This window comes from Schistocerca gregaria, chromosome 4 (assembly GCF_023897955.1).
Source record: "Schistocerca gregaria isolate iqSchGreg1 chromosome 4, iqSchGreg1.2, whole genome shotgun sequence".
In the NCBI taxonomy this organism is placed as follows: domain Eukaryota; kingdom Metazoa; phylum Arthropoda; class Insecta; order Orthoptera; family Acrididae; genus Schistocerca; species Schistocerca gregaria.
The window spans coordinates 319317243-319337570 of record NC_064923.1 but is presented as its reverse complement, the minus strand read 5'-3'; the positions used below and the strand labels follow the sequence as shown (position 1 = coordinate 319337570).

At 39.2% G+C, this 20328-nt stretch overlaps 1 protein-coding gene across 2 annotated transcripts in view; it reads left to right on the top strand.

The window, feature by feature from the left end:
* Nucleotides 1-976: 976 nt before the first annotated feature.
* The window catches only part of LOC126266872 (2-amino-3-ketobutyrate coenzyme A ligase, mitochondrial-like), a 220656-nt gene continuing 201304 nt past the window's right edge, over nucleotides 977-20328 (top strand). The window contains exon 1 of one of the 2 annotated variants that reach the window (XM_049971519.1): nucleotides 977-1563. In XM_049971519.1, coding sequence (XP_049827476.1) covers nucleotides 1539-1563 — 25 coding nt within the window. In that variant the 5' untranslated portion in view covers nucleotides 977-1538. Of the gene's footprint in view, nucleotides 1564-19159; nucleotides 19244-20328 lie in introns of those variants that run through there. The other variant, XM_049971520.1, reaches the window with a different exon arrangement.

Sequence of the window (20328 nt, the reverse complement as noted above, 5' to 3'; positions counted from 1 at the left end):
TTACTTACGTTTCTTAATATGATTACTGTACATGAATAGAAAAGAGTATGTTATATAACAAAAGGGTAATTTAACTGAATGATTTTCACATATTTATTATTTTGAATGTGAATAGTATGCGTTGTTTTATTGTTTGGTTAGTGTTTATAAAGCAGATGTTACGCCATTTCGGAATAGGACAGACAGCTAGAAACGAAGCTTTATTTTCGGATATCTTAAGCTTCATGCTATTGCTTGTCAAAAAGATTCCGACACTCTTGAAAGAGTTTCACGAAGTGGTACGTTGTGTTTCAGTACCTGTGCCGAGCCCGAATCTCGTCCGACACATAGAGGAATGAAACACCACTGTTTCGATGCAATTAGTCCGTTCCAAGAACAGGTGGACGGAAACAACCTTATTATGAAACAACGATACAGTTTCTGTGTCTGGTCTACATCTACATGAGTACTCTGCAATTCACATTTAAGTGCTTGGCAGAGGGTTCATCGAACCACAATCATACTATATTTCTACTATTCCACTCCCTAACAGCGCGCGGGAAAAACGAACACCTAAACCATTCTGTTCGAGCTCCGATTTCTCTTATTTTATTTTGATGATCATTCCTACCTATGTAGGTTGGGCTCAACAAAATATTTTCGCATTCGGAAGAGAAGTTGGTGACTGAAATTTCGTAAAAAGATCTCGCCGCGACGAAAAACGTCTTTGCTGTAATAACTTCCATCCCAACTCGCGTATCATATCTGCCACACTCTCTCCCCTATTACGTGATAATACAAAACGAGCTGCCCTTTTTTGCACCCTTTCGATGTCAGGGGCAGGGGCAGAATGAAACACCACTGTTTCTAAACAGTGAACCACAGCCGTTCCGAAACACTGAAACTATTCTACGTATCGATACACTTTATCGAAACGTAGAAACAGTGGGCAAGTCTAGACCAGTAGTTGTTCAGCAGTTTCATTGTTTCGTTCATTGAACCTGAATTGTAACGTTGGTGACGGCACTAACAGCCGTCGGTAGAGAGAAAGCTGATGCATATTTTAATTTTGGGGCACCAGATATATTGCCATATTTGTGACAGATTGTTTGAGAAATGCCAACAATTAAAATTGCGGTTCTCGGGCTAATAAGACTATTAGTTTCTGAGCTGACACAGGGGAATTATCTTGTCGCTGCTCGCCAAACTTTTTAACGACTCGGAATGGAAAATTGTCAGTAACAAGTTCTTTGATAAGACGCAAGGCATTGAAATATATATCTGCTTTCAATATGTTATTAATAAACGACAGAAAATCTCCTCTTTCGCAACAAGTTATTAGAATTATATGTTGCTAAAGACTTACCGGTATTCAAAATCAGCGACATTTTCTTGTTATTAAATTTGTAATGATTATTCAATGCAATATCCTAGTGTCACGTTTTATTATCTCTGTCCCATCAACAATTGATAACAGCACTATCTCCAGAGAAGAATAGGAGGAAGTTGTATTTATAATATAGATCCCTACAAGATATAGAGATTTTGACAACATTCAAATGACATCCCACCACGTCAAAAACCGTAAGTATTACATAATATATTTACTTTTAACATCAGTACAGGTAATTATTTTAATCCCCTGATCTATTGTCGAGTTTTGTTTCGTAGTGGAAGTGCAAGTCACAATTGTGTATCTTCCAGTTCACAAATAAAAATGTTCAAGCGTATCACTCGCAAAGATTTAACCGTTTGCAGAAGCTTGACAAAAAATATGGAAACACCGCTAGAAATAAGTGCTTGAATATAAATGCAGGAGTTAATTTTTTATATGTTGCACTGTTGTATTTGAGCACGAACGGCACCTGCGCAGTGTCCGCAATACGTTACAAGTGTCATTCGTTGCCAGAGCAGCGTTCTGTGTGGTTGTGGGTGTTTTATGTCGGAGTAAAGTGATTTCCAACGCGGGCAAATTGTTGGTGCCCGTATGGTGGCTGCTTACTTAACCAAAGTAGCCGAAGTGTTTGATGTTTCGAAATGCGTCTTGTGTCGACTGATCGTGACAGAAGTTCATTGAAGAGAATTGTGACGAAAATAAAGAGAATGACAGCTGCAAAAGTCACTGCAGAACTGAATGTCGCACTCTCGAACGAACCCTGTCGGTATCAAAACAACACGAAGGATGGTTCAGATGGCTCTGAGCACTATGGGACTCAACTGCTGTGGTCATTAGTCCCCTAGAACTTAGAACTACTTAAACCTAACTAACCTAAGGACATCACAAACATCCATGCCCGAGGCAGGATTCGAACCTGCGACCGTAGCAGTCGCACGGTTCCGGACTGCGCGCCTAGAACCGCGAGACCACCGCGGCCGGCACAACACGAAGGGAACGCTATTATACAGGGAACTGGAGGACGAGCTGGAATACGAAAACCACTCTTCAGTGGTGCAAATTCCAGTAACAGGAAAACGTGGTGCCGAAGCCATATGAGCTGGACTATGAAGCAATAGAAGAGAGTCATTTGGTCAAATGAATCCTATTTCACATTGTTTTCAATTTATGGCTGCGTTTATCCGCCCCAAGAGTGAAACGGGCCGGTGGTTCTGTGATGATAGGAGGATCCATATCATGGTATTCAATAAGCCTCATGGTTACTCTGCAAGATCACATTTCTGCCAAGAGTAATATGACTGTTGTAGCTTGTGTACCGGCCAGTTCTACCCCTTCATAGAATGTTTCTACCACAATGGTGATGCTGTGTTTCAAGGCGACAGGGCCCCGCTTCACACAGCTCACATGGCCCAGGAAGTTCTGAGTTTACGAGCAGGAGAATGGATTGTCGCATCTCCCTGGCCACCACAATCACCAGATCTCAATGTTACTTTGTAGAGACGAGCGCTTAATTTACCTACATAATCGTTACCTGCACTTTTCATTATTTTGCAGGATGAATGGTATAACACGAACCCTGTCGGTATCAAAACAACACGAAGGGAACGCTATTATACAGGGAACTGGAGGACGAGCTGGAATACGAAAACCACTCTTCAGTGGTGCAAATTCCAGTAACAGGAAAACGTGGTGCCGAAGCCATATGAGCTGGACTATGAAGCAATAGAAGAGAGTCATTTGGTCAAATGAATCCTATTTCACATTGTTTTCAATTTATGGCTGCGTTTATCCGCCCCAAGAGTGAAACGGGCCGGTGGTTCTGTGATGATAGGAGGATCCATATCATGGTATTCAATAAGCCTCATGGTTACTCTGCAAGATCACATTTCTGCCAAGAGTAATATGACTGTTGTAGCTTGTGTACCGGTCAGTTCTACCCCTTCATAGAATGTTTCTACCACAATGGTGATGCTGTGTTTCAAGGCGACAGGGCCCCGCTTCACACAGCTCACATGGCCCAGGAAGTTCTGAGTTTACGAGCAGGAGAATGGATTGTCGCATCTCCCTGGCCACCACAATCACCAGATCTCAATGTTACTTTGTAGAGACGAGCGCTTAATTTACCTGCATAATCGTTACCTGCACTTTTCATTATTTTGCAGGATGAATGGTATAACACTCCCTTGAAAACCATGCAGGACCTGTATTTATACATCCTGAGACGACTGGAAGCTGTTTTGAATGCCAACAAGTTTCCTACTTTCCATGAGACATGATAATGTGTTGTGTTATTGGTGTTAACATATTTTTGTTCGACCCCTGTATATGAGTTTGAATTGTTGAGTGACACTGACCACTTGATCAGAGTGACTACCATATTGTACGCTTTGTGAAGGAAGACTCACGATCATACACGCATTTGTCGATACCGGTACAGGTACTCAAAATTTAGAAAGTGAGGTAGTTTCATAATGTACGAAGGTGCGGTAATTTCACACTGTAAGATCAGAACTTCCGTTCTGCTGGAAGAGAAGATATTTTTTCCTGTCGTAAAAAAAGCTGAAAATCTAGCTACAAAAGACAGAGTTCTACGGATTTTTTTTCTATATTTAGCATTAAATGTAGTAAGACCGGAATGTTTACTATTTGTGTATTACGAGTTGGGTAATTTCCAAGAATGATTGCCTATCGAAGTCGCGAGGTCCAAACGATACATATCGAACGCGCGATCGTAAATCGATCATGCGGGTCTGGTGGCGGGAGTTATGACAAATAATTTGTGATCGTCATTTTTATCTATTTTCCACCGTTACCTTAGTTGCTCTAAATTACATACCTCCGTGAATTGTTTGTAAGTTGCTAGGGTAACGCAGACGATTTATGTCGGTAGTAAGTGGGATGTCTGGTGCTCTTCACGTTTCTTTAGCTGATTGTCTCACACCGAAAAATATAAATCCATTCTTAACGAGTATAGAAAACTGTTCGACTTTTTGTCGCAAATATGGAGTACTACCGACGAGGAAAAGAGAGACTGTGTAGACTGTGGCGGTGCGAAGTGTGTAAAACTTCGTAAGAACAGTTTCGATGCTGAAATACCGTTGCAATTTCATTGTGGAAAGTGTGGAAAACGAACGTGTATCAGGAATAATGCAAGGTTCGACTCTTCCAAATTACCCATCCATACCATCGTAACGGAATTTCACATGACAACACCGACGACGATTAAGATAAGTCGTGTCCTTTGTAATTACAAGTATTGTTGTAACGCTCTTCTCGTGTCGTTACTGTAGTGACCACCGTAAACATACTCAATAATGCCCGCCACCAGAGTCGCATCGATTTACGATCGCACGTTCGATATGTATCGTTTGGACCCCGCGACTTCGATAGGCAATCATTCTTGGAAATTACCAAGTAGCAACTATAGCAGTGAGATGCAGAATTGCCAACTCATTTTCGACCATGTCCGTACACGACATGTGAAAAGTCCCTACGTTCGCCTTGAAGTTCCCTACAGACGCATAAGATTATTTTGGGTAACTATTTCAACTATTTCGTATACTTAATGATCACTGTTTCCAGTCAATAAATTACTCGATTTTATTTGGGAAGCTTGCTGCTGTTATTCTGTACGTCATGCGCGGCAGTACATTATTTTGTGCCTCCTATTAAAGGCTCTAACAAACGCAGCGAAATGGAGTCATTCTTCTGGAAATGACGCTATTTTCAGTAATTCTCCACTGGAGGTGCATGAAAAGAAGAGACTCATTTTTAGTTTTTATTTGTAATTTTGTATATGGATACTTGGGAAGCGCAAGAAGACGGGTCGGGGTGCGACGGTGGAGGGGGTGGGGAAATAGATGTTCCGCATTATACCAAGAAAGATAATTTACTTCCAGATGAAGATTTTTATTTCTTCAAATGACTAGCTTCGGGGTTACACAAAGTCCCAGTCTCCAGATTATTATTTTCTGGAGCGCGTATTTTTAGCAATAAAAATTTTCCTCTGAAAGCTGGCTTTTTTTTTAGTATAATGGTAAAACAAATCAGATGCAGGATAAGCGCTGAAACCAGTACAATTGCCAAAATTCTCATGATGTTCAGCAGTTCTAATAACTTAGGCGGCTCTTGATTCTTACCAAACACTTGCTGTGAATGAAAGGACACAGAGGAGTATCAGTGTTTCATAGAAGCATGTTACAGAGACGTTCATGCACATCTGCTGTAGCCTATTAGTCTCATTAGGTGAGGTAAATAAGAACGTAACACCTGCTTTTTTCAGACTATTCTATTTTTTCACACCACGAGTTTCGAGTCCCATTGAGCATTTTATGCGATCTACTAATGTAAAGCTCGTGGTGAAATAGTAAGCACTTGACAAAGTAGATGTGATGCGTCTTTCCTCTTGCGCAATCGTTTATGCACGGGAACAAAAGGACACGTAAAAAATTAGCAGAAAGAACTCACGTAGGCATGTGTATTCTCGTGAGCAGACATTGCCTCATTGCTCAAGCTGTCTGCTATGCTCAGTAATTAGTGCTGCATTACCTTAGAAGCCTGTAGATCATCTGCACGAGGAGCGCTAAGCAACAAATACGTCAGTATTTGTCCTGTCACGTATCCTCTCCAGACAGTAACTAAAATATGTTCCTTGTGCACCTCGTTTTGTCCCTGCCGTAGACCCTTACAGCCAACTTCCGATACCAATGGAGACAGATGTATACAATGTTTAAAATTTATACAGTTTGGTCAGTTTTTCTTTTTTAATTTATTATTTTGTAATTTTTGTATGTTGGACAAAAAGTTACTATGCAGAGATAAATGTCCCTACGGTTGGCAAGTATGGTGAGGTATATCGACTTAGAAACAGCACGCCTTAAACCCAAGGTCTTCTATCGGAACGTGGACAATGCTTTCGTGGTCTGGCCAGAAGGTGAGGACATTCTAAAAGAATTTCTCAACCATCTGAACAGCGTACACAAGAAAATCAAGTTCACAATGGAATTAGAAGGACATGAGTGCCTACCTTTCCTCAATATCCTAATAAAGAAGAAAATTGGCGGCAGACTGGGACACTCAGTCTACAGAAAGGAAACACACATCGTCCTGTACCTCAATGCCTACGGCTGCCATCACCCAGCACAAATGAAATCCTTGCTCACTGCTCTTGTCCACAGAGCCCATGACATGCGTGACAGGTACAGTCTACCAACTGAGATGCAACACCTGAAGAAAACCTTCCAGAAGAATGACTACTCCCAAACACCGATTAGACAAGCTCTCAAGATGAGCAAGAAGGAGAAGGATGACCTACAGGAAGAAGAGGACAAAATGGCTTGGCGTTTTCCTTCCATACACAGGACCATCCATGATAAAGATTTCCAGGATACTGGAGAAGAACAAGATCAAAACCATCTTCTACCCTCCAGAAAAATTAGGAATATGCTGGTCACATTGAAGGACAACTTGAGTCTAAGAACACTTGGTGTCTACAGCATCTCCTGTGAATGTGGAAAACAATATATTGGACAGACGCAGTGTTGCATCACACACCACATCTCTGAAAATGTGAGAAGTGTTTGCCTTGAACAAAAGGAAAAAACTATGGTAGCAGAGCACAGCTTCATGAAGAACACGTTTCAGTTTCAACAAACCAAGATGCTGTGTGGACTGAATGGTTTCTGGGACTCTATTATTAAATAGGTAGTGGAGATATAAGTCAATGTTAACCTGCTCAACCACGATAGGGGCCTCCATCTTAGGATCACATGGGACACATCATCAGCAAGAATATGACGACAGCTCACCGATGGAAACAGGATGGTGGCGGCTGATGGAATAAACAGGCCGCAATGAAACAATATGCTAGGATCCCCCAACCGCCCATGCCCCCCCACCCCCACCCCCATTCACATGCTGCTGCTTTGGTTGTGGTTACATCTGATTGGTCCAACCAGTGCTGAGGATGCAGCGAAGCACATGGTCCAGCATCTATAAAGACCCAGATGAGACATGAACCTGACACTTCGCCTGAAGATGGCAAGTAAGAAACCTGCTGAAATTTTGCTACTGAATACTTCATTGACTCGCCTGGCAGAATGGGAAGATTTTACAATTAATGAAAGGAAGTGTGTGTGTGTGTGTGTGTGTGTGTGTGTGTGTGTGTGTGTGTGTGTGTGTGTGGGTGTGGGTGGGTGGGTGGGAGAGTGGTTGGATGGGGGAGGGGGGTTGTAAAACTGTAAAGGGAGGCCAAGGCTTGAATACAGTAAGCGGGTTCAAATAGACAGATGTACATGTTGCAGTAGTTATGGAGAGATGAAGAGGCTTGTGCATGATACGGTAGCATAGAGAGCTGTATCACACAATCCTTATAGTGAAAGAACAATAGCCTATCAAAATTAATTTGATAAATTTTAAGTTCATTGTGCATCAGCAAAAGAAATGTCCACTTTTATCAGATTTTTGTAGAAATGAATATTCAGATGAGTATTATGAAATTAGTTGTTAAATAATTGTATATTGTCTAGCTTAACCTAATAATTTAGTGGTATTTTCCCAGTGTAACTTAAAAACACTGTTGTTAAACCACTTTTCAAAAATAAAAAAAAATAAAGTAGTAGAAGAGAGATAATAGTTAGTAATTTTATTACAGCCAGTATTTTCAAAAGCTTTTGAGATGATCATATACAAGTACATTCATCATTTATAAACACTTATTACAGAAAACAGAGTCACACACTGTCTGGATTTCAATAATGACCATCAACTGAACTGGTTACTTTTACATTCACAGATGTGAAATTGAATCCAATAAATCAATAATTAGGAACAATTAGAATATAGCCTTTTTATGGAAAAGTTAAAATATTATGGAATAGTAAAAACAGATGTTTTCTTATTTGAATGAAAGAAAACAAAATGTGTTATTTCCATGTTAGTCCCATAACAATAGGAACTCAGAATTTGAAATAATCAGATATAATGCACCACAAGGTTCTATTTTAGATCCTCTGTTATTTCTTATACACATAAATAATCTTCCATTGGCTGTTTCAGAATATGCAAATTTTACCCTCTTTACAGATATTACAAATACAGGAATTAAAACTTTTTCCAATCCCATTACTGAAACATCAGTTAATGAAATATTTGAAAACATCAACAAATGGGCAAGGAAAATGGATTGTTATTGAATTTTGATAAGCTTCAGTGCCTACAGTGCAGTGCTTCTCATGGAACTCCATAAGTCATAAACAAACAATAGAATACATGAAGTATTAAGTTTTTAGAATTACAAATGGATGTGAGAACTCACTTCCTACACTTAATAATCCAACCTAGATCAGCTATATTTGCAGTACTACATTATATTACTGCTATATTATATTAATATTATACTACTGTTGCAGGCTATTTAGAAATGAATAAAATAATTTATTCAGAATATTTCCATTCATTAGCTGAGTGTGTGATCAGTCATTAAAGTAATTGTATGTTTCAACGTTGCATCCATGATAAGTCAAGACTGCACAAAATTTGTTTTTTGTGTAAATTAATATTCTTATAATTTTTTGGATATTAAGACTGGATTATATAGTCAGCCTAACTTCAAAATCATCTAGAAGGACTGAACTAGTGCTTGTGCCACGGCAGTGGATAGGCTAGCGGCATTTTACAGTGACAGTGTTTTCATAATGGAGAAGTGTTTTGTAAGATTTATGTGTGGTGTGAGTTGTAGAACGTCCTACAGATACCTCTTCAAAAACTTGATATTTTGACAACTGCTTCAAAATATTTATATTCATTAATGTCTTTTGTTGGTCCCCAAAAAATAGTGGAAACATTAATTTAACAATAGGGGCAAAAGCATTAATGGGGTTAACATTAGTGCAGAAGGAAGTCAGATCCAGGTGTACACATATTTTCGACAATCCCTTAGAAGATATTTAATGTAATATGCATAACGTGTTGGAGTTGAGCAATTAAAGAACTTTCTGTTGGGCAATTTGTGCTGCAGGCACTCTATCATTTAATGTTTTAGGTTACTTTATAATTAGATTTAGCAGTATAACACAACAGTCCTTCAAAATGTTAATTCATTTCATTGTGTTGCCCTAAAATTAAATGTACACCTTTGACTTCTTTCCACATCCCAGACATCACTATCTGCTGGGTCTTTGCAACACAACTAATGTAATGTAAATTTCGTGATGGCAGATGACTTTAGAAAAAATGCAGAAACCACATACATGTGTAAAGCAGAAGACCATAGTACTAAGTAGGCAACAAGTTTCAATCAGCTGATGATATTTAATACATCGCATATGGTTTTATATGTGACATCATCTGCAAATAAAGCAAAATAAGGTAAGATTGAGGGATTTTTACCTCCCTTCCACTCCCAGACAAAAGAAAAAAAGAAAATGAGTAAGTTGTACAGGATAATGAATTTTTTTTCCAGAAGGCAAATTATCAGATTTCAAGAAGACAAGAAGATAAATAGAAACAAAATACGACTTATACAGTGTGCTTCTGTTTCTGTTGCCCTGCATCTTTGAAACTCATATTGAAAATGTGTGTTACAAGCAAAAATATGATTGCACTGTACCACACAAAACTGAATTACACTGTTGCAGAATAGCATATAGACAGCTACTAACAGTTTTCAGTTGAACACTTCCCCCATGGGAATAATGGAAACAACAGAGTTCTTGAAACTTCCTGGCAAATTAAAACTGTGTGCCCGACCGAGACTCTAATTCGGGACCTTTGCCTTTCGCGGGCAAGTGCTCTATCATCTGAGCTACCGAAGCACGACTCACGCCCGGTACTCACAGCTTTACTTCTTCCAGTATCCGTCTCCTACCTTTCAAACTTTACAGAAGGTCTCCTGCGAACCGTGCAGAACTAGCACTCCTGAAAGAAAGGATGTTGCGGAGACATGGCTTAGCCACAGCCTGGGGGATGTTTCCAGAATGAGATTTTCACTCTGCAGCGGAGTGTGCACTGATATGAAACTTCCTGGCAGATTAAAACTGTGTGCCCGACCGAGACTCGAACTCGGGACCTTTGCCTTTCGGGCAAGTGCTCTACCATCTGAGCTATTGAAGCATGACTCACACCCAGTACTCACAGCTTTACTTCTGGCAGTATCTGTCTCCTACCTTTCAAACTTTACAGAAGGAGAGCTTCTATAAAGTTTGGAAGGTAGGAGACGGATACTGGCAGAAGTAAGGCTGTGAGTACCGGGCGTGAGTCGTGCTTTGGTAGCTCAGATGGTAGAGCACTTGCCCGCGAAAGACAAAGATCCCGAGTTCGAGTCTCGGTCGGGCACACAGTTTTAATCTGCCAGGAAGTTTCATATCAGTGCACACTCCGCTGCAGAGTGAAAATCTCATTCGGGAACTGAGTTCTTTTCTGATATATAAAGCCAGATATGATATTTGCACCAGGTGCCCTTACAACCACCCTCATATTAAGCAGCCACAATATTTTCTCACATTTTATCTTTGGTGCATTTTTCAGTTTAAAATATCAGCTCAAATTATTCACAATCAGTTTAACTAACTCTTTCATAAAAATGGGTGAGAATTTTGACCTCATTCTTTGAAGTCATTGTGTCTGCAAGTTTTGGAAGTAATACAGTTGTAGCATACAATTAGAAAATTCAATATTTCATTGGAAATCTAACTGCAAGTATTGTGTGTGTTAAGATATATAGGTTTCAAGCAAATGCTACATATTTTGAAATACAATACGCAAGTTTGTGATTGTTGTGAATCTGCTTGTCATAACTATCTGTTACAAGGTATTGTTTCTTCAGTGACTTGTGTGTGTTTTTATAGATTCAATACCATTTAAACAACAGTCTTATGTAGATTTCTGCTTTATTTGTAGATGATGTCTCTAATGGAACTAAAAGCTATGTATGAAATATATGAAGCTATATATAAATACCTTATCAGTTATGAGTATTACACTCATTTCTTCTTTAGTATTATTGTCTTCTGCTGTACATATTAATGCCAAGCAAATGCCTTTAATGGCTGGTAGAGGAGACACATATCCATAGTGTAAAATCATATTTATTTGACTTTAAGTTATTCAAGCTGTGGTACTTCCTGTGTAAGCCAAATACTTTTTGGAGGACAAAAAGTACTACATTTATCCAATTACCTTGATTCATCGCTTTCAGGATTTCATTTGAAAATAGAATGAGTTGATTTTTACATGACCAATGTTTTTAGGATCCATGCTGGTTGATAGGGAGGAGATAATTTCGATACCATTCTGTTTGAGCTCAGAATATGATACAGGATTCTACAACCAATGGATTTCAGTGGGACTGGACAGTTATTTTGTGGATTACTTCTGCTTCACTTCTTATAGACAAGTGCGACCTGGACTTACTGTAACTGCTGGGCATGGACCTTTGCTCAAGGAATGTATGATACATCATAGTTAAAGAGGGGCTAAATCAGCAACAAATTGTATGTATATTATTTTAGCAGGACTTAGACCTTGTTCAGCTTTAGTGATCTCAGCTCTATCTCAATGCTGCTGACACTAATAAAAAAATCTCATTAATACATTCATCAAGGGTTCACAGATAAAGTGTTCCTTAGGTGAGGAAACCTCTTGGGCAAGAAGTACCATAGTGGCTGCTTCTGTAAGAAGTAACATAAATGAAGCACATACCTGAATGGATTCCAGTCATTATAAAAAGGAATATAGGCACTACTATTATCAAAACTTAATTGGTTTAGGTAATAAAACACAACCTGTTATTTTTGGAAACACAAACATTATACATTTGAAAAAAAAACCTGATGAAATGTCTGTTGCTTTAGTCTGTGCTAGTGTTGAAGCACTAAGTTCTCTATGTGATTAAGGCTATAGTCACTGTCATCAAGTGACTCCATGTTTCCACAGGAGATGTAACTGCAGATCAGGCAAATCAATCCAGCACTTGTTGTCTCAAAGTCATATGCATTCCATATCTATTTCATTTTCAACACGGTCAGCTTTGGCATCATCCAGTTTCTCTGGGACGTCCAGAATATGAAATGTTATAGTGTAAAAACATTTATCAACAGAAACAATGTCTTGAAAGTGGTCATTGCTGAGTTTTTTGTGGACTGCCTGCCAGTCTTTGTCATAAGAAGCTTTAAAATTACCCTTCCATGTGTCTTCAATAAAAATATTTCGCTGAAAATTCTAAGAGAGTGATAAACTCAACTCAAATACTTCAGAAACAGTTTTCCTGATATGGGCCACTTCCAAGACTCAGGAGGACTGGATGTTCATAAAGGTACGTGTGTGAGAGTGATGCAATGCACTGCTCCTTACTTAGTTTCATTGTGCATGGCATGGTTTATTTCTGATTGCTTCTTGTAAGACACTATGGCTTACTAGCAGAAATACCAGTCTCTGTCATATGCCACTGAGTTCCAGTGGTAAATTTTTATGAAAGATAGAAGCGCAGAATAAATAAAATTACAAGTTATATAGCTGCTCATGAACCAAAACACTGCAACTTCAAAATAGGCATTGAACTTATAGAGCATTTATTATCTGTCTTTGAGATGGAATGTCAGTATATAAGTTGTAATTATCAGTACAGCACATGGAAAACACTGAAAAAGAAAGATATATCTTGATGGGTGCAAGCTGAAATCATATTCCTGGACAACCAGTAAAATGACAGGTTAAGTGGCAGTATATACAAAAAATTTGTTAAGTCTTCAGGTTGTTGAGCATGAACTTCTCTCTGAATGTCGTTCCACAATAAGGAAGGATGAGGAAAATACACTTGCTGTTAATTATGACAGTTTGCATGTCACCAGTAGGAAATAACATCAGCTTGAGAAAACAGCCAAAGACAGTATTAATAAGGTTATGCTGAGTGAATTAAAGAAATTTTGTTTGCAGAGACTTTAATGTTGATGTTCCATCAGATAGTACTGTTTGAGAAAAATTAAAGTTGTTGATATGTAAATTTGGATTACTTGCTAGAGTAAAATTTCCATGAGGAGTGAAGGGCATGTAGTTATTACACTCAGTCATTCTCAGTGATTTAGTTGTAAAACTGATGCTCAGTTAAACTTCCCAGCAGAATAAAACTGTGTACTGTACAGAGATTCAATGTCAGAAACTTGTATTTCCAGAGCAATTCTTTTACTGACTGACCTTCCCAGGCACAGCTCTTAACCTGCCCTCACAGCTTCATTTCCACCAGTACCTCTCTCCTACTTTACAGAGTTTACTGAAGCTCTCTTGGAAGAAAAGACACCATGGTGAAATGGCTTAACCACAGCCTGGGAAATTGTTTTTTTTTTTCTGAATTAATTCTACCTCACAGCAGTGTGCCAACTGATTCGAAACTTCCTATTAAATAAAAATTTTGTTCACATCAAAAATTGAATGAGGAAGCAAGACTAGAGTTCCTGGAAAAAAGATTACTGAACTGACTTAGCCACAGCCTAAGAAATTATTCCCAGCATGAACTTTAAACTCCATGGTAGGGTGTCCACTGATATGAAACTTCTTGCAGATAAGAACTGTGTGCCAAACTGGGACTCGAAACCAGAAGCTTGCCAGTCACACCCTTACTGAGTGTGTATCCAAGCACAACTCATGACCCACCCTCCCTGTTCCATTTCTGCCAGTGTCTTTCTCCTACTTTACAGATTTTGTTAAGAGGATTGTCTGTCAATAGTAACATTTGAGTTCCAGTTTGGCAAACGGATTTAATGTGTCAGGAAGTTCATCCTGGAAACAATCTCCTAGGGCATGACTAAACCATTTATTCCCAATATCCTTGCTTTTAGGAGTGTTAAACCTGCAAGATACATTAAAGGAGTTTCTGTGTAGTTTATAAAATAGAAGATAGGTATTATGGAAGTGAAGCAGGCTGTGGGTTGTGCCTGAACAGTTCACTCTGTAAGAGAATGGCAAGTTTCTGGATTCAAATCTTAGTCTAGTGCACTGTTTTAACCTGACAGGAAGTTTCAAAACACTGCATTCTCTGCTGCAGAATGAAAGAATTATTCTGGATAGTCAATGACTTATCTAAAACTGGGTAGTCATAGTTTATATGATTCAACTTTTACAATAAAATATGCTGACCAGTTTCAGATGATTGAAGAGAAGTACTGCCTCAGAGAACCACAATGTTAAAGAAAAACTTCAGAAAGAATTATTCTAAGATAGAGAGTACAGATTGAGAATTCAGCCATTTCTTCAACACATTCTCGCAGCACTTCTGGATCTTATATGTAATTGTAGAATTAGTGAGCATATTCAAATGACAAAATCTTCTCGAATGATCAGCCAAAGGCTGGCATCACATCGTAGCAATGTTTCAATGAGTTTTGTACTCAGCATCTTTCCCTAAATTTGATGGGTATGAAACTCACTGAAATGGTGTAAGAGGATAATGCCACCACTCACCCAAGAAGATGTTATCTCTTTTTAGTCTTATTTTACCCTACACAAAACTAAGGTAAACATTTAAAGAAGCAAGAACAAGGGATGGGTCACTACTAAAATTTAAATATTATGTGCTTAAAAGAGAGAACTCTGCTTAATTCATATGACAAACTAGACAAGAGCTGAAACTCTAATGAGACATATATTGTAAAATCCTCCTTTCTGTTACTAAAAAAAAGTGAAATACATGCTCCATGCTCAAAAAATAAAGCCCTCCAAGAATTAGAAAACAATTTGAAAAGTATTAATTAAAATAAAAAAGTAGCAAATGCAAATGATGTCGAATGCTCAGAAAATAACTGTGGAAGAAAATAGCACATTGGAATCATTGGTCACCAAACTAAATAATTACTTCCTCACACAGAAGCAAACATTACACCCACAGCTAGATGTGTGAGTTTTACTTTGAGTGACACTACATATACAACAAACAGGAATTAGTTTCAGTGATATGACCCCAAACCAGTTTACAAAATTCGTTAAGTTACTAAAAATTAGTAATTCAGCTTTCTGTGGTTTTAGCTAAATATTAAAAACTGTATACTTTCTTGATATGATGGTTCTTAAGATACATGTGTAATCAGTCAGTCATTCAGTGGCACATTTACTGCCAGATATAAATAAACTGCATTAATATGGATGTACAAAACTGGAGATAACCTACGATTACAGACTTAGAGTTCTTCCAGTCTTTCCAGGAGTGCTTGAGAATGTGGCCTATGACAGAATTACTGATTCATTTAACTGAAATAAGTTGTTAACTCCTTCTCAGTTTGGCTTCCATAATGGGTCCTCTGCAGAGAAAATAATATAGTAAGAGAAAAATGACATTATCCTGTTGGTATATTTTCTGACCCATACAAAGATTGGGACAAAAGTATGCCTGGCAAACTACAATGTCAAGGCATTACTGACATGAATGGAATCTCACCTTCTATCAGGAAACAGTCACATTAATAGACTGTGTCACAAGAATGAAACTAACCTGAGAATGTGGAAAGAAACCATGTGCAGTCCTGAAAGGATTGATACATGGTCCATTCTTGTTCTTAGCCTAGATACAATAATGACCTGAATAAAAGTCTCACTTTTTTCCTAAAATTCAGCCACAAAAAAGTAGGATGTAGCTTGTTTCCACAACCGTACTAATATCTTACTTATCATAGCAATTTCAAACATAAAAGCTTTCAGCCAAAATGGCCTTCATCACAATTAGAAAATTGGCTGCTGAGGCCAAGCTGCAAGTAGCAGCACATGATGGGAGAAGTAATCTGGGTGGTGGAGGTAAGGAGAAGGCTCAGCGGGGAGGGGTGGAGATAGCAGGGTAGGGGTGGGAGATGATAAATTTCTGCTTCTGGGAGAATACAGGAATGAGGTGAAGAGAGAGTAGGGCAGCTAGAAGCAGTTGGGAGGTTACGCGGGGGCCAACAGGCAGGGGGGAAAGGAGGGGGGGGGCAGTGCCAAATGAGAGAAATAAGAAGAAATAAGACTGTGGGTGTGTTGGCAGAATAGATGGCTGTCTAGTGCTGGAGTGGGAACAGGGAAAGGGCTAGATGGGTGTAGGACAGTGACTAATGAAGGTTGAGGCTAGGAAGGTTACAGGAACATAGGACACACTGCAGGGAGTGGCTCAAATGGTTCAAATGGCTCTGAGCACTATGGGACTTAACATCTATGGTCATCAGTCCCATAGAACTTAGAACTACTTAAACCTAAGTAACCTAAGGACATCACACAACACTCAGCCATCACGAGGCAGAGAAAATCCCTGACCCCGATGGGAATCAAACCCAGGAACCCGGGCGTGGGAAGTGAGAACGCTACCACATGACCATGAGATGCGGGCCTGCAGGGAGTGTTCCCACCTGTACAGTTCAGTAAAGCAGTTGTTGGAAGGAAGGATCCAACTGCCACAGGCTGTGAGGCAGTCATTAAAATGAACAACTTTGTGTTGGACAGCAGGCTCAGCCACTGGGTGGTCCGTCTGTTCCTTGGCCACAGTTTGTCGGTGGTCATTCATGTGGACAGACAGCTTGTTGGCCATCGTGCACACCTAGAATGTAGCACAAAGGTTGCAGCTTAGATTTTAGATCACATGACTGGTTCCACAGGTAGCACTGTCTCCAATATATTTGTAAACAAACTGGAGTAGGTGGCGGTGAGAGGATGTATGGGACAGGTCTTGCATTTAGGTCTATTAAAGGGATATGAGCCCTTGAGGTATGGATTTGGGAGCAGGGGTTGTGTAGGGATGAATGAGGATATTGTGTAGGTCAGTGATGGTATACCCCTGTGGAAAAGATAGGTAAGATAGTGGGTAGGACACTCATAGATGCAAGACCTGCTGCATGCATCCTCCCACCACCACATACACCAGTCTAGTCAGAAGTGTCACCTATCCCACAAGAGGCAAGCCTACCTGTGAAACCAGTCACATGATCTACAAGCTAAGCTGCAATCTCTGTGCTGCATTCTAAGAGGACTTGACAACCAACAAGGGGTCCGTCCATATGCATGGCCATTGACAAACTATGGCCAAGAAACAGATGGACCACCCAGTTACTGAGCAAATTGTCCAACACAATGTTCCTCATTTTCATGACTGCCCCCCCCCCCCCCCTCCCTGCAGCTTCCTCCTTACCCTTACCACCCAGATTACTTCTTCCATCATGTGCTGCTACTTGCTGTCTAGACTTGGCAGGCAGAGACTGCTCATGTGTGTGTGTGTGTGTGTGTGTGTGTGTGTGTGTGAGAGAGAGAGAGAGAGAGAGAGAGAGAGAGAGAGAGAGAGAGAGAGAGAGAGAGAGAGAGAGAGAGAGAGAGGTTGTATGCATGTGTGTGTTTTGTCCAATTCTGATGAAGGCCTTTTTGCCTGAAAGCTTACATGTTTGACAGTCTTTTTGTTGTGACTATCTGCCACTCAGCATCTCCACTACATGGTGACAAGCAATGTATCTTTTTCATAATATTGTCATTATTTCATCCTGAATTTTCCCATTGTTGACTGTTCTGTTATTTTTTACAAGAGGCGGTCATAGATTTTTCTATAACTCAAGATGAAAATTTAATCTTCATCACTGGGTGCTAATGTTAAAAGAAAGTAATCATCAAACTTCAAAATTTAGTGCAGCTGTGATGCAATTTTCAAATCCCGTTAACTGTACAGTGTAGGCTTTCACATTCGGTATTTGTGTCCTTGGTGAATTTTGTTTTAGGGGCATTAGGCTGTGGTCCAATGCCTTTTTATGTGCCTTGTACAATGGTCTGACACCCACAAAACAAATTCACCTCATTTATAGTTATTCTTCATGAAAGAGTGCATCTAATACATAATCCGGTAAGAAGTTTGAATGGGCAAATGTAAAGTGCATCATTGGGTCTCACTGAATACTGTATATCATTAAGCATTCCTACAGGTGGCCAAAAGCTGAGAAATATCCTGAACCTGAAGCTATACCAGAACTGACAAAAGAAGATCCCTGACAGTTGCAGTGGGCATGGTGTGGCTACTTCATGTTTGTACTTCAGCTAATAACATAATACAGTTTTGCATACACCTCTATGACAGTGACTCAGTGTCGTAGCTCTTGTTCTTCCCTGCAGCCATCTGCAGTCTTCCATGATTCCAGGAGTCCAGGATCTCACCAACTCCACTGCAGGGTTTTCTCCTTTGTACAGTATAAAAGGGTGGGATATTTATCTCTCAACAATTCAAGGCCTTAGGAATTGTGATAACTTTAATCACACCACAAAAAAATGAACTTAAATGATTGTATGGTATTATTGGCTGGGCTGAGAGACGCCCCCCCACCCCCAGGGATAGTTTGGCTGCTTGCTGCAAGTCTTTCTATTTGATGCCACTTCAGCTACTTGTGCATCAATGAAAAGATGAGATAAAATGATTTTGCCAATACTAATATCCAGTACCCAAGTGAAGAAACTTTCTATCCCAGCCAGGAGTCGAATTTGAGACTCCATGATATAGCTGCAGTAATGCTAAGACCACAGGCTGTGGACTTAAATATACAACAGACAGGAGTCTTCAGAAGTATTTCTTGATGCCACAGGTTCATGCATAGCAGTGACCCCTTTCTCTGACAAATTACTTCATTAGCATAAAAACTGGCAGAGAATGTATAAAATAATTTATTACATTAATATGAAATGATCCATGGAACCTGAGACAAACTAACCATACATGAAATACAATATAAATATTCTGAATAAGTTGTTTTCAAACTGCTTTTTTCAGCATCTGTACTTCCAACTGCAGTGATGAATTTATGTGGGAAAATAAATACTACGAGTATATCATCAGTGCAGATCCCAAAAATAAGAAACTAATGACATTTAGTTGATACATTAATAGAATGTGGTGTAAGTACATTATTGATAATTGCTTTAGTCTTTGTCTTTGCACCACACACTTTTGTTACAATTCCAGCTCACAAAATACTTTCCAATTTAAGTTTGATTTACAGCTATGGACTTTGACATCAGTACGAGATTTTTAACTGAGGGGTGTGCATGTGTAGTATAATTGTAAAATGACTTGCTCCACATTACATCTTCTGTGATGATAAAGCAAGTTGAAAAGTGGTTCTTTAATATTGGTAGTTCTGGAGCAATTTTGCAAACACATTTCATGCTCCTGTGAAAATAAGTAAGTTCTTTCAGATAGTGTGCACCTTACAACACTGGAATTTCAGTTATTTTAATCTCTTCTCAGTACTGACCCTCTGGATAAAAAGTTTAACCTAAAAAAGAAACCCCATCACACCAATAATGAAAATCCTCTGACTGTGATTTTGCTGTCAGAAAATTGTGTCCTACAATAGCAGTTCTTTACTTTTTGTTTTGACATTATGTTAGCATAGAAGAAGATCAGTGATTCTGTGGGGTGTGAATAATGCTAGCAGTGAAGTAGTCATATTTTTCCATGTGGTTAATGGCAGATGGGGTATTGTGTAACAGTTTAGCCAGAAGTGTTAGCTGATAGGCACATATCATGTATGCTGAACATCATCTTCAACATCACATGTCACATGAAAAATGTGCAACAAGATATTCCAGTGACTTACACATGTGGAATTATTTTTCAACAGGACAAATTCCTATGGTAAACCTCACACCGAGAGTTGTAATGAGTCGAAGACAACTCTGAAACAAGTGTGCAAAGAACTGGAGCTGCCGAGTATATGACCCTCCTGTGTGGTCAATTCTGCACAAGCAGCTACTTAATCAATATCACTTACAGCTTCTGTGAGCTCTCAGGCTACAAGACCATCTCCCAGATTACATTTCTACCAATGGACTCTAAGATGGAGCACTGAAAATCTGCTATTTGAAGTTGCATTATATTTATGGATGATGTGGGATTCATACAGAAAGGGATAGATAGTAAAGTTTCACAATAACCACATACATTCAGATGCAAATTTAAATAAGGAATTAGGTTTACT